The sequence below is a fragment of the Vipera ursinii genome (assembly GCF_947247035.1).
Source record: "Vipera ursinii genome assembly, chromosome: 3".
NCBI lineage: Eukaryota > Metazoa > Chordata > Lepidosauria > Squamata > Viperidae > Vipera > Vipera ursinii.
This window is the reverse complement of record NC_139516.1, coordinates 198,534,287-198,546,341: the sequence shown is the minus strand read 5'-3', so window position 1 is coordinate 198,546,341 and position 12,055 is coordinate 198,534,287. Positions and strand designations below refer to the sequence as shown.

At 46.3% G+C, this 12,055-nt stretch overlaps 1 protein-coding gene across 1 annotated transcript in view; it reads right to left on the bottom strand.

The window, feature by feature from the left end:
- The window catches only part of COL14A1 (collagen type XIV alpha 1 chain), a 121,749-nt gene extending 121,368 nt beyond the window's left edge, over nt 1-381 (bottom strand). Inside the window, exon 1 of the mRNA XM_083359816.1 lies at nt 251-381. Coding sequence (XP_083215942.1) covers nt 251-350 — 100 coding nt within the window. The 5' untranslated portion in view covers nt 351-381. The remainder of the gene's footprint in view (nt 1-250) is intronic.
- Nucleotides 382-12,055: the final 11,674 nt, after the last annotated feature.

Here is a 12,055-nt window from a genome sequence, read left to right as displayed (position 1 = left end):
CTCCATCCATCTCTATTCCCTCATTAAACTAACAAAGCCTCTGAGTGTTTTTCAGCTGAAGCAAAAACACTTTGGCCAACAAATGAGAAAAGAGGACTCATTGGAAAGGGCCCTGGAATTGGGAAAGATTGAAGGCAAAAGACTTAGATTTAACATCTAAATGACTTTAAATAAACTTTCAAGGTTTCTTTAAAAAAAGTGGAAATCCTTTTTTTTTGTATCCCAGAGAGTCACTAATTTCTGTATTTACCTTGACTTAAGACAGGATCACTCAGTTGAATAGACACAGCTATGAAGCCAAAGAGGAACCAGCTCAGGACCTTTGATTGACGGGTGTCCATTCTTCCCATGGCTTACATATAGCATCAATGAACCTGGAAATGTGTAAGCAAAGGATCAGAATTTCAGGGACCAGGCCTAGGAAGCAAGATTCTTACCAAAGTTAAAAGGATGGTCCTGGAATCCTAGGGACTATGTTGCGAAATAATAATATTTTTTTAACAAACCAGGAATAGTTGTTTTTAAAATTTATTTTTGCAGTGTACCTTTGTGATCACATGACCTGAGGACACCTGCAACTGTTATAACACATGCCAGTTGCCAAGCATCCGTATTTTGTTTACAAGATCACAAGGATGCTGCAACAGTTGTAAAAATGGTCATGCAATGCAATCTCCAGGGTGGAAATGCAGAATAACAGAGTAACAGAGTTGAAGGTCATCTAGTCCAGGGCTTTTCAACCAGTGGTACGAGTACCACCTGTGGTACATTGGCACCTGGCAGGTGGTACACGACCATCCTAGCAAAGTGGTAGCGGGGAAGGGGAATGAGCTGAACCAGTGGCAGCACCGCACAAGCCTGAGCAAGAGATGGCTGGAGCTGCAGGGCTGTCAGGGCTCAGCGGAAGTGCCAGGATCAGTGCTTCTTTGGGGCTGTCAGGGCTCAGTGGAAGCGTCAGGATCAGCGCCAGGCTCCAGCTGGAGCTTGGCGCTGTTTTTTGTGCTTTTGCTGAGCCTAGAAGAAGTGCCGATCAGCTGGAATGTTGCAGCATCTCCAGGGTCTTGAGATTTACATTCAAATGCTTGGCAACTGATTCATATTTATGACGGTCACAGTGTCCCAGGGTCATGTGAAGTGACCAAACCCTGCTGCAACCACCCAGCAGACAGGGGGAATAAAAACCAAACACCCCCCACCCCACCCCCACTGCCAATCCTCAGCGGAAATGCTCACAAAAATGAAAACCTCGGACAGGAGGAAGAGCGCCGCCAAGAGGCAGGCAGGTGTCTTGCTCAGCTGTGGCTTAGGGGGCACTTTTTTCAGTGCCACTGGAACTTCAAACAGTCACTAAGCGAACTGTTGTAAGTCAAGGACCACCTGTACTTCACTTTTTTTCCTTTTTTTGGTCATCAAGTTTTTGACACCTTGCTAGGTGACTGGTGGTACTCGGATGTTGCCACATCCTAAAAGTGGTACAATGGGTGAAAAGGTTGAAAAGCCCTGCTCTATACCAGTGATGGGGAACCTTTTAGAGACTGACTGCCCCAAAACCGCCTCTGCCCCACCCCCTGCCCCACCCCTGCCCTGCACACACCCCACTTTGCCCCAGCCCTGCCCACTGGGGCAACCCCCCCATGGTGGCCACGTCCTTCACTGCATCCTGCAGCATCAACTGCATGCAATGGGCTACGAGGGCTGAGTCTTGTCCCCGCTGCCCGGCTGCCATGTCCTTGGCTGCACTGCTCCGCATGGGCCCCGCTCAGAGTCGACTCTCCTCCGGGGAGGATGCTGGTGAGGAAGGGCCTGCAGGGGGAGGGGCGTGCATGGCCACAGAGAGGGCTCTGAGTGCCGCCTCTGGCACACGTGCCACAAGTTCGCCACCACTGCTCTATACCATTTCAGACAAATGGTTGTCCAATCTTTTCTTTAAAACCTCCAGTGATGAAGCATCCACAACATTTGGAGGCAAGCCACTCCGCTGATTTAACTGTTCTAACTGTCAGGAAGTTTCTCCTTAGTTCTAGTTTGCTTCTCTCCTTGATTAGTTTCCATCCGCTGCTTCTTGTCCTGCCTTCAGGTGCTTTGGAGAACAACTTGACTCTCTCTTCTTTGTAGCAACGCCTGAGATATTGGAATTATGTCACCCCCTAGTCCAGACATGTCAAAGACAAGGCCCGGGGGCCGGATCTGGCCTGCGAAGTGGTTTTATGTGGCCCGTGAAGCCATCCTGGAAACAGTGAGGGAACGGCCCCCACTGCCTTGGCCCTGGCCCAGAGACCCTCCTTCTGCCAGAGACCCTCAGATCTGTCCCACTCCTGCCCAGGCACCCTTAGGCACCCTTTATGCCAACGATGTAGAGCTGGCCATGCCCACCCAGTAGGCCATATGCACTCTAGCCACGCCCACCCAGTAGGCCACACCCACCCTGGCCATACCCACCCGGCCTCTTGAGGGCAACCACAATGCTGATGTGGCCCTCAATGAAATTGAGTTTGACACCCCTGCCCTAGTCCTTCTTTTCTTGAACTAGGCATATCCAATTCCTTGCAACCATTCTTCATGTTTTAGCCTCCAGCCTCCTAATCATCTTTGTTGCTCTTCTCTGCACTTTTTCTAGAGTCTCAACATCTTCTTTATATCATGGTGACTAACACTGGACGTCATATTCCAAGTGTGGTCTTATCCAGGCATTGTAAAACTTGAGCATAAGAATTTCAGGTTAAATGAACTGACTGTCAGAATGGAGACAATATGAGAGTTAGAATATCTGGACAAAGAAGTTACAAAGTCATTTATCTGCCCAGAAATCAAGTAAAACGAGTAAAGGTCAAAAACGTTAAGAATGACACCTTTAGTCTATCACCTCCTTGTCAGAACATGAGTTTTTCCAGTGACCCATTGGCTAATATGATTTTGAAGCTAATTTAGAATTCAGCTCAAAAACTTTAAGAATTACATCCTTAGTCTATCAGCTTCCTGTCAGAACATGAGGAATTTTACCACTGAAGCATTCACTAATGCGATTTTGAAGCTAATTTGGAATTCAAACATTTTGTCTTTGAACCTGGGCAGGAGAACTGACCCAAAGAGAGACTTACGTGACATCAGGGTCATTTCAAGTCAAGTGAATTCCATAAGCTGCAATGTAGCTACAAAGCTTGGCATGGCCAGTTTAAAAATAGGCAGTCAATTCTGAGAGAGCAGCAATTGTGAATTTACATAAAAAGTTGTAAAAGCCAGCCATGGTGGAGCAGTGGTGAGAATACACAATTGCAGGCTAATTCTGCCAACTGCCAGCAGTTCGATTCTCACCGGCTCAAGGTTGACTCAGCCTTCTATCTTTCTGAGGTCGGTAAAATGAGAACCTAGATTGTTGAAGGCAATATGCTGACTCTGTAAACCGCTTAGAGGGGGCTATAAAGAACTGTGAAGTGGTATAGAAGTCTAAGTGCTATTGCTATGTATTTTTTTAGTTATTCCTCCTAAACCAGGGGTCCCCAAACCCTGGGCTGCAGAGCATTACAGGGCCACAGCCTGTTGGGAAGCAAGCTGCTGAAGCTGCTGGCGAGCACACAAAGCTTTATATAATAGCTATTGTTATTACACCACCTGGTTCTTATTAATAGTGAACTGCAATTACTGGATTTATATCCCTCATTTCACTCAGAAGCTCAAAGCCGAATAGGGCTCCACTTCTTATTTTATTCCACACAGAACAGGTCCCGCTGGTATTTATATTCTTTGCTTTCTGTTTTTTATCCTTCCATAAAAGGACATATAGTCAAGGCTACGGTCTTCCCAGTTGCAATGTATGGCAGTGAAAGTTGGACCATAAAAAAGGCTAAGCGCCAAAGAATTGAGGCCTTTGAACTCTGGTGCTGGAGAAGACTCCTGCGAGTCCCTTGGACTGCAAGGCGATCAGTCCTAGAGGAGATCAACCCTGACTGCTCTTTAGAAGGCCAGATCCTGAAGCTAAAACTCAAATACTTTGGCCACCTAATGAGAAGGAAGGACTCACTGGAGAAGAGCCTAAATGCTGGGAAAAATTGAGGGCAATAGAAGAAGGGGATGACAGAGAATGAGGTGGCTGGATGGAGTCACTGAAGCAGTAGGCGTGAGCTTAAATGGACTTCAGAAGATGGTAAAGGACAGGAAGGCCTGGAGGAACGTTGTCCATTGGGTCGCGATGGCTCGGACACGACTTCGCAGCTAACAACAACAAGGACAGCTCCTCTTATCCCACAATGGCAATTTTATTTTGACCTCGAATGAGGAATTTTTTTCTGAGACTCTTTGAAAATCCAAGTGTGTCACACCAACAGGTCAAAAGTACAGTATGACCAGCCCCAAGATGAATGGACTTAGTTACAATGGTGATGGGTAAACCATTGGAAGAGCTGAAGGCCCAGATTGGAGACAGTTCCTTCTGAAGAAAGTCTATCAGGGTATTCCTTAAAAATAGACACTGACATGATAACACATGATTGATGATTCGCATCATTTCTCTACATCAGACATGTCAAACTCGTGATGTCACATGACGTCATGCAACGTATCAGGGTGAGGGGTGACATGATAGCAGTGTTCCAATATCTCAGGGGCTGCCACAAAGAAGAGGGAGCCAGGCTGTTCTCCAGAGCACCTGAGAGCAGGACAAGAAGCAATGGATGGAAACTAGTCAAGGAGAGAAGCAACCTAGAACTAAGGAGAAATTTCCTGACAGTTAGAACAATTAACCAGTGGAACAACCTGCCTCCAGAAGTGGTGAATGCTCCAACACTGGAAGTTTTGTCTGAAATGGTATAGGGTTTCCTGCCTCAGCAGGGGGTTGGACTAGATGACCTCCAAGGTCCCTTCCAACTTATTATTATTATTATTAGTTTTGCCATTGCCGGCAATGGGGTGGGCGTGGCTTCCGGATGACCCGTCCGGGCCCGCAGGCCGGCAGTTTGACACCCCTGCTCTACATCTTCTCCCCTCCCTTGTTAAGACTCTATTCATCCTTTGAAGGAAGTTTACTGAGCCATATAGTTCCTTTGATGCTCAGGAGCTAAGCCACAATTTCCATAATCTTCACTGAAGCAAATGCTTGACCAATAGCAGTTTAATAGTGGAACCAATTTCCAAGACAGATAATGGACTTCCTTCCCCGGAATATTCCAGCAGAGTGTCAATCTATGTCGAATTCTTTAATACGGATTTCTACATTGAGAGGAAGCTGTTTTAAGCGGCTCTTTTCCATTATTTCTACAAACACGCTAAGTCCTAAATCATGAGCAGCAGTTCTGCATGGGAGGTTCAGGGAAGGCAAGATGGATGCTGCTACGTATGATTCTCAAGGGCCGAGTTCACAAACTATTGAGCCAAAACCACACAAACCACATTATGACTTAGCATAAAGTCCTTCCATGTGCAGTGTCAAAGTAGCTTGCGCACCGGTCACATGTGGTAGTATTTCAGTGTAATTCTGCACCAGCATTCTCCCCCTGGGACTAACCAGATGTGCTGGAGTTGAGCTCATAGAATTACTAGTCCACCTTGGAAAAAGCAGAACTACACTCAGGCCCTGTTCACAGGACACTTTCAAACCTGGCCTATTCAATGAGTTTCCTTTGACTCCTCGACTTTCAGTCATTCAGTCATTCATTTAGCAACCGTTTGAAGTTACAACAGCACTGGAAAAAAAGTGACTTATAAATAACCGTTTTTCACATCCCCATGGTCACCTGATCTAAATTCAGATGCCAGACACCTGGCATGGATTACTGATGGTCTGCAGTGTCCCGTGGTCTGATGATTCCCCTTTTGCAACCTTCTGAAAGCGAAGCCAATGTGGAAGCCAGATTTCACTTAACAACCATGTTACTAAATGGGGCAAAGTTCACTTAACAATCATCTTGCTTAGCAACGGAAATTTTGGGCTTAACTGTGGTGGTAAGTCCAGGGCCACCTATAGGACAAACCGAGTCAAAATAATTTCACCAACCACAGAGGCGGCTGAGACATGATTGACTAATGGGTGCTTCCCGGTGTCACATGGACACAGCTGGATTGTGGGACCTGATATGAGAGCTGTTGGCCCTTTAAGAAAGCCACCCATTCTAGGCCATGGATAGGCAACCTTGGCTCTTTTATGACTCGTGGACTTCAACTCCCAGAATTCCTGAGCCAGCCATGCTGAGGGAAAAGGGAGAAGTCTCCAAGCTGAGCCATGCTGGCTCAGGAATTCTGGGAATTGAAGTCCACAAGTCATATAAAAGAGCCAAGGTTGCCTACCCCTGCTCTAGAGAAAAAGACTGGGTAAAGGCCCAAATTTTAGCGGGATTTCTAGGGGAGAGGAAGCTGGCAAGAAGTCTTGACTTCATTTTTCCTGCCAATTTATATCCGGGATGAATCCTGAAGGTCGAAAGAGATATGCGGAGACACGTCTAGCTCAATGTGAAGCCCTGAGAATTGCAGTGACAGACAACTAGCTCTCTGGACATGCTCAGAGACACTCTCCTTTGTGATTCCAGGCAGTCCTCGACTTACGTCCACAACTGAGCCCCAAATTTCCGTTGCTAACTGAGACATTTGTTAAGGTGAGTTTTGCCCCATTTTACGACCTTTCTTGCCACAATAGTTAAGAGGATCCCTGCAGGTGTCAAGTTAGTCACACGGTTGTTAAGTGAATCTGGCTTCCCCATTGACTCTGCTGGTCAGAAGGTCGTAAAAGGGGATCACATGACTCCGGCACACGGCAACCGTCATAGATGTGAGTCAGTTTCCAAGCGTCCGAATTTTGATCATGTGACCATTGGGGACGCTGCAATGGTTGCAAGCCTGAAAACCCATCCCACGTTTTTTCAGCCCCACTGTAACTTTGAATGGTCACTAAATGAGCTGTTGTAAGTCGAGAACTAACTGTACTTCGTTGACGGGGATATAGAGGGAGAGGTCCGAACAGGATCCACGCCCGCAGCCAAGCCGCCAACCTCTCCAAGGCGGAAAACTAAAGGCAACTCCTGCCGCCTCCCGAGGGAAGAAGCGAAGACCAGCGCTCACACGACACGTACCTTGCGTGTCTCCCGAACGAACGCAAGGAAAGATAAACGCGCTAAAAAATAATAAAAAATAAAAAATAAAAAAGCAAAATAATCCGTCCCACAGGCAAGCAAGGCACCCCTCGCTCTTATTAAACTCTCCATCTCGCTCCGATCCTTATTTCTGCCCCATCAATAAACCTGCCTTTGTTCGGGGGAGAAAGTCGCCAGTCCTTAAATGTTACACAGATCGGCCAAAATATTGAAGGCTTCGCGAAGCGCTGCGCCCTGCCAGCCTTCCTGGGATTTAAATGCACGGTTGCAAAAAAAAAAAAAAACACCCCCAAACAAAAACACCATCTCATTCTTCGCACACACACACACACACACACAAAGACAGACACACACAAAACACGTGTGCCATGCCCCCAAAAGAAGAAAATGAGTTTAGGGGTTTTTTGGGGGTGGGGTGGGGAGGGAGGGGGGTTTAAGAGTGAGAAAGAGAAACAGAATTAAAGAAACTTTCGGAACCGGGCTTAATTGTTCTTAAAAAGCTTCATGGGAAAATAGGAGGACTTGCCTGCAAAGGAAAAGGGACCTTCGCGGAAAGCCCGCGGGGAGCGCGCGTTGCGCTGGGCAAGCACGAGCAGCGGCGGCGGCGGCCCAAGAAGCGGCGTTTTCAAGCGAAACTTTTTTCCCCGAGTTGTTTTTTTCTTCTTCTTCTTCTTCTTCTTCTTCTTCTTCTTCTTCTTCTTCTTCTTCTTCTTCTTCTTCTTCTTCTTCTTCTTCTTCTTCTTCTTCTTCTTCTTCTTCTTCTTCTTCTTCTTCTTCTTCTTCTTCTTCTTCTTCTTCTTCTTCTTCTTCTTCTTCTTCTTCTTCTTCTTCTTCTTCTTTTTCCCGGGCCCTCTGCAGCGGCTTGTCCCTCCCTGGCGCTGAAACAGCAGCAGGGGAAGAGAAAGGAGACACCCAATTGAGGCTTAGAAGGTGGGAAAAAAAATGAGAGAGAGAGAGAGAGAGAGAGAGAGAGAGAGAGAGAGAGAGAGAGGAAGGGGGAAAGCGGGTGGGGACAGAAATCCAGACACATCAGCAAAGAGGAACATTCATTCTCTTCTTTCTCCCCCCCCCCCGCCCGCCCGACCCCCATCTTGGTCGACCCACCCTCTTCTACTCCCTTACTCATTTCGGAAAGGGGAGCCTCGGAGTTGCCAGGTGGCCCCCAAGGTACAAAAAAAAGAAAAAAGAAGAGGATTCCGCGGAATGTAAAATGCTTTCTCCAAGTCAAGAGCCAAACCCATCTTGGGAACAGAGGGGAGTGAAGATGGGAGGGGTCTTTATTTGGTACTGCAACAGCTTCCAAAGGGGCGGGGGGGGGGAGAAGGGGAGAGAGAATTTATAAGATTCGGTTTTTAGCTCTTCGATTTGGAAATGTCCCCCTTGGCCCTGTGAAAGCAGACAGAGAAGAGAGATGTCCCTGATTGTCCATGAAAAATCTTTATTTTCCAGCTTTGGGGAAAGCACAAGAGTTAGATGGTAGGTAGGCAGGTAGGTATTTGAAACATTTGTATTCATATACATATACATAAAAAGGGACGCGGTGGCTCAGTGGGTTAGGACGCTGAGCTTGTCGATCAGAAGGTCAGCAGTTTGGCGGGTCGAATCCCGAGTGCTGCGTAACAGAGTGAGTGCCTGTTACTCGTCCCAGCTTCTGCCAACCTAGCAGTTCAAAAGCATGTAATAATGCAAGTAGAAAAATAGGGACCACTCCGGTGGGAAGGTAACAGTGTTCCGTGCACCTTTGGCGTCTAGTCATGCCGGCCACATGACCACGGAGACGTCCTCGGACAAGCGCTGGCTCGTCGGCTTTGAAACGGAAATGAGCACCGGCCCCTAGAGTCGGAAACAACTAGCACGCATGTGCAGGGGAACCTTTACCTTTACCTTTACATATACATATACACCCAACCTGTGGGTTTAGTTTTGGGTTCTATAAACATGCCAGAGCACTGGCTTGAGTAAACCATGGTTATGTTAACATGGTTTTGTGTGAGCCATGTGAGCTGTCTGTGCTGTGTGAGACCAGTTGTTAATAAGTGTATCAGACATGTCAAACTTGTGACGTCACGTGACATTGCACGATGTACCGGAGCTTTTACCCCATTGGCGGCAATGGGGTGGGCGCGGTTTCCTTGTGATGCATCCGGCCCATGGGCCAGCAGTTTGACACCTCTGGCGTAGATGATGGATGATGCAAACAAGAGTGGCTTTTATCCACCCAAGTCATACTGTTGATACAGGAAGACGCCAGCCTTCCAGCTTCAGCAGGGAAAATACTGGTAGTCCTCAACTTACAACAGCTCTTTAGTGACCGTTCAAAGTCACAAGAGCACTGAAAAAAGTGACTTCTTCTCACCAGTTTTCACCCTTAACGACAGTTGCAGCATGCCCATGGTCACATGATTAAAATTCAGATGCTTGACAACTGACTCACATTTATGACGGTTGCAGTGTCTCTGGAGTCATGTGATCCGCTTTTGCGACCTTCTGACAAGCAAAGTCAATGGGGAAGCCAGATTCAATTAACAACCATGTGACTAACTTAAGAAGGGCAGTCAATCACTTAACAACTGTGACAAGGAAGCTCGTACAATGGGGCAAAATTCACTTAATGAATGTTTCACTTAGCAACAGAAATTTGGGGCTGTACTTCATGGATTGGTTTTTGAAGTGTGGGGCTATAGCAGTGTTTTTGTGATCTTGGACTTCAACTCTCCTGCTGACTGTGGAATTCTGGGAGTTGAAGTACACACATCTTAACTGCCCTGAGTCCTTCGGGAAAGGGTGGTATATAAATCTAAATAAATAAATAACTAAAGTTGCCAAGGTTTTAAAAACACTGGCCTAGAGTTTAAAACTATGGAAGTTCAACGAAAGGAGAGGCCTGTGAACAAAATTTAAGTCTGGCTCACCTTTTGGCATTTTCCCCCCAGTTTAGAACTTCACATACTTTCTGTTCCTCTCAGATCCTTCGGCTGGTGTATGTTTTAGGTTCAGAAGATTTGCTACTGGGTCATTTCCTCCTAAGAAAGCAAAAGACCTACACACACCTCTTGTGCCTGTTTATTTGTAACATCTAACTGGGCGACAATTTTTGAATCGACATACCTCAAGTGGGCTAAATTGCAGAAGGCATCCAAAATCTGGGACCTTTGACTCCCGTGGGAATGAAATTTGGAAAATTTGTGGCTGCTTCAGTGCTGCCGAGCGGCCACAGTCATGTGATCACCATTTTCAATCTCACCTTCCAGCTTCCTACAATCCCCGTTTAAAAGATGGGAAACGGGGGACTGATTTTAATTAAAGCTACGCTTAGGACAAATAAAGAGAAATCCAGGCTTTCGTTTAACAATATATATTTATGGCTCACCCCGGTTTGGCCCAACATTTGTACGGAAAATGCTGCATCATCCATGGCTTTTGTGGGGAAAGCCCTAGAGAGCTTCATCACGTATTAAAATATGGCAATAATACAGAGATGTTTCTTTTACTGTACTCCACGTTTCCAAGAAGTTGCAAAAGAACTTAACAGTGGTGTTTTGGTTTTTTTCCTGATGCACAGCTGTTTTCCAGTTATGGAGGGAACCAGTACGGACAGATGACAAGAATGGGAGCTTTAAGTTTCCTCATCACCTTAAGCAACAGAGCACCAAAAATACCTGAGCAGTAAAATACGGCGGGCCTACCCTATGGAATGCCCTTAGCGAAAATGTTCCCGTTTTTGCCATAAGCAACTCCCATTTCCTCTTTTCCTCTGGGGAGCAAGAGTTTAAGGCATTGAAGGCCAGTTCAGCATTCAATTGATCTAAAACAGGGGTCTTCAAACTTGGCCCTTTTATGACTTGTGGACTTCAACTCCCAGAATTCCTCAGCCAGCATGCCTGGCTGAAGAATTCTGGGAGTTGAAGTCCACAAGTCATAACAGGGCCACGTTTGAAAACCCCTGATCTAAAATAAAACCAAATCCTATACTTGTGGGGGAAAATGCTGGGAAGAAAAGGAAAAAAAAAGCAAAACTTTTAAGGAAGGGATGAAGCCTTCTCCTGCCAGTAAGAAATCCCAGCTGAGTACATCTTGAGTAAAGATTTTAAAAAAAAAAGAGGAATACAGATAGTCCTCAACTTACAACCATTCATTTAGAGCAGGAGTCCCCAACCATGGACCGGTATCAGGCCGTAACATGCCAGCAACCGGTCTGCACAAACAAGCAAAGCCCCATCCGTGGGATGCAGGCAGCACACAAAACCACGCACACTCTCCGGTCCGTGGAAAAACCTTTCTCCACGGAACCGGTCCCTGGTGCCCAAAAGGTTGGGGACCTCTGCTTTAGTGACCATTCAAAGTTACAGCAGCACTGAAACGAGTGACTTAAGTCCATTTTTCACACTTAACAACCATTGCAGCATCCCCGTGGTCACATGATCAAAATTCAGACACTTGGCAACTGGTTCATATTTATGACGGTTGCAGCATCCTGGGGTCATGTGATCCCCTATTATGAACTTTTGACCAGCAAAGTCAATGGGGAAGCCAGATTCACTTAACAACTGTGTGACTAACTTAACAACTGCAGGGATCCACTTAAGAGTTGTGGCAAGAAAGGTCGTAAAATGTCTCAGTTAGCAACAGAAATTTTGGGCTCAGTTGTGGACGTAAGTCAAGGACTAGCTGTAATCACAAAGGAAAGTGTCACTGAGCATGTTCAAAGAGCCAGTTGTCTGTCATTGTGATTCTCAGGGCTTCAGGTTGAGCTAGAGCTGTCTCTGCACATCTTTTTTGACCTTCAGGATTCATCCCCAGTATAGATGGGCAGGAACAATGAAGAGAATTCCTTTGGGTTTTTACCAAGTCTTTTTCTCTAGAGAAATGGGTGGCTTTCTTGAAGGGCCAACAGGTGTCATATCAAGTCTCACAGTCTAACTTAAGATAATCTTTATTGTCATTTTTTACTGTGGGCACAACGGCACACATCAAAAATG